This window comes from Etheostoma spectabile, chromosome 22 (assembly GCF_008692095.1).
Source record: "Etheostoma spectabile isolate EspeVRDwgs_2016 chromosome 22, UIUC_Espe_1.0, whole genome shotgun sequence".
NCBI classification, from domain to species: Eukaryota; Metazoa; Chordata; class Actinopteri; order Perciformes; family Percidae; genus Etheostoma; species Etheostoma spectabile.
In genome coordinates, this window is record NC_045754.1 from 12,159,168 (window position 1) to 12,161,401 (window position 2,234).

Below are 2,234 nucleotides of genomic sequence, written 5' to 3' on the forward strand. Positions count from 1 at the left end.
ACCACCAACCTTCTGATTGGCAGGCCACACACACACACCATCAATCCCTGTTTATATCAAACGTCAGTCTCTCTAATCCCACTATACTTTAATCTCCCAACCACTACAGTTATGTGCCATCAAAAGATCGAGATACTAAATGCACAAAGGGATCATCGGGTTTGAATTTATATGCATCTTTCTTCTTGACTTTTGTAGTTTAACGTAAGCCTCGAAGCTGCACCGATCACAGATGATCTAATCCCAGTGTTTGATGTGCGACACTGAAATGTATTAAACTGTCACGTTGTCCATATGCCCAGCAGGCACAACGTCAACGTCAGTGTGCTTTATGGTAAATTGTTCATATTAATACTCTCTCTACACAGGCACCCTGCAGCTGTGACTGTTTTTTCTGTATTTGTTCTTTATTCTATCCTTCTTCTAAAGAATTGACCACATAAAGCAAGGAATTATAAGGAAAATATCATAAAAGTTAATAGTGCAAATTGTTAAGGAAAAGAATTGCAGTCAAGAGTTTTCTTTTTAAACTTTTCTAAATTGAGAATGGTGACGGCCCCTAATGAGCAGAGTTCTGTTAGAAACATTCAAATAGGCAATCATGTGGTGTGTCTTACTGTATTTCTACATACCTGAAGATGCAGAGGATCACAATAGCTGTGGTAAGAGATACGAGGGAAACACTGTGGCCAATGGTGTAGCCAATCTTCACTTGCCAGAAAAACTTGCCCTGAAGAACAAACACAAGTCACAGTAAAGAAAACTGAAACGAAAAAAGGTTAAAAGTTGGTAGTTCCTAAATTGAGGGTCAGTCAGTACATGTATTCAAATACTGTACTTTACATGACTGTGTATATGCTGTGCTACCTAATACTTTAACCCCATTACATTTCAGAGGCTTAAATTGTACTTTTTTAAATAAATTTATCTGACAGCTGTGAAAACAACTTTTCACATTAGGATCTTATAAAAAAAAAAACACATGATGAGATTAGATACAACTCATTGTTACATATTAAATTTATAGTGTAATACTGTATTTTACTGGCCTAACAAGTCATGGTCTTATATCAAAAGCAACACCAAAGGACAGCACCTATTCTTTGTTTATCTCTCTAAATTATGTAACTGTAAAGAAAGAAATATTTGTAATCTTCTCAAAGTAAGGTAATTCCTGACACCAATGACCTTTTACTGTTTTCAGTATATAATATTTATTGAGCCACAATCCTGTGTCGATCCCTTACCTAAAACGAATAAATACGACTGGATCTGCTTATGTCCAAGCTCCTCCAATATACTGTAATAGCTTACTGCATTTTACTTCAGGACATGTGGAGCCTTTCTGAGTGGCTTCACAATGTTGCTGCCATGGCGCTGTATGTTTTGTGCTTGATGAAATTGAGATTGAGAGTTCTGCACCCTGAAACTGAGGTATCAAGAATGCAGAGACATCGAATTCCATTTAGTGTACTCCACCAGCAAGGTCCCTCCTGACATCCTATGTGGCATACTAATGAGACTACCTCTGTGACTGTGAGAGCAGAGTGCCCACCGAGAAAGCTCTTACCGCCCTAGTGCACATCCACTCTTCCCCCTGCTCCACCTTCATCAGCACAGACAATATTCACTCTCTGCAATAAAACTAAACTAAATAAGAGCAATATTTTATGTATTTATTCCCATCCTTACCCTTTAGGCAACATGAATAACCTATATAATGACTCATAATGCAGATAACAGAAAAAGGAACTACAATCTGACTCTGCCTTTTCAATGAAAAGTGTGTTGTGCTTTAAAGACATGTGCTTGCTTCAACAAATATATTATAATTAATATATTATAATTACACTGGTAAAAGAGGCTATGTGTAATATGAAAGGAGTCGCTTGCAGTACCAACCAATCAATAATTATCACCTGACTCTGCAGTCCTCAGTTTTTTTTAGCTCAGACAGACAGTTAGTGACTAACTGCCGGACACAGGGGAGAATTTAGCTCCTTAAGAGACAGATACTTCCCTCGGGAGTTGGAGTGGAGTGTGCGGAGACTAAATATTGGGCCTACATTCATCAGGTGGCCAGAAACACGACTCCAAATGAATGCTAAAGTTTCTCTGTGTGACAAAGTGGGTTTGCTCACCACTTGTCCCATACAGGTCATCAGTTATAGTAATTAGACACAGTTATACGTTAGTTTCAGTTCCATTTTATTAGGTTGCAAGTTTAAACATGG

General features: G+C 37.9%; 1 protein-coding gene and 1 long non-coding RNA gene across 2 annotated transcripts in view; one reads left to right on the forward strand and one right to left on the reverse strand.

The window, feature by feature from the left end:
• vipr1b (vasoactive intestinal peptide receptor 1b) overlaps window positions 1–2,234 on the reverse strand; it is a 48,257-nt gene that overhangs the window by 18,353 nt on the left and 27,670 nt on the right. The window contains exon 5 of the mRNA XM_032504188.1: window positions 633–730. Within this exon, the coding sequence (XP_032360079.1) occupies window positions 633–730 (98 nt within the window). The remainder of the gene's footprint in view (window positions 1–632; window positions 731–2,234) is intronic.
• The window catches only part of LOC116672378 (uncharacterized), an 11,018-nt gene that overhangs the window by 2,600 nt on the left and 6,184 nt on the right, over window positions 1–2,234 (forward strand). The gene's annotated exons all lie outside the window — the stretch shown is intronic.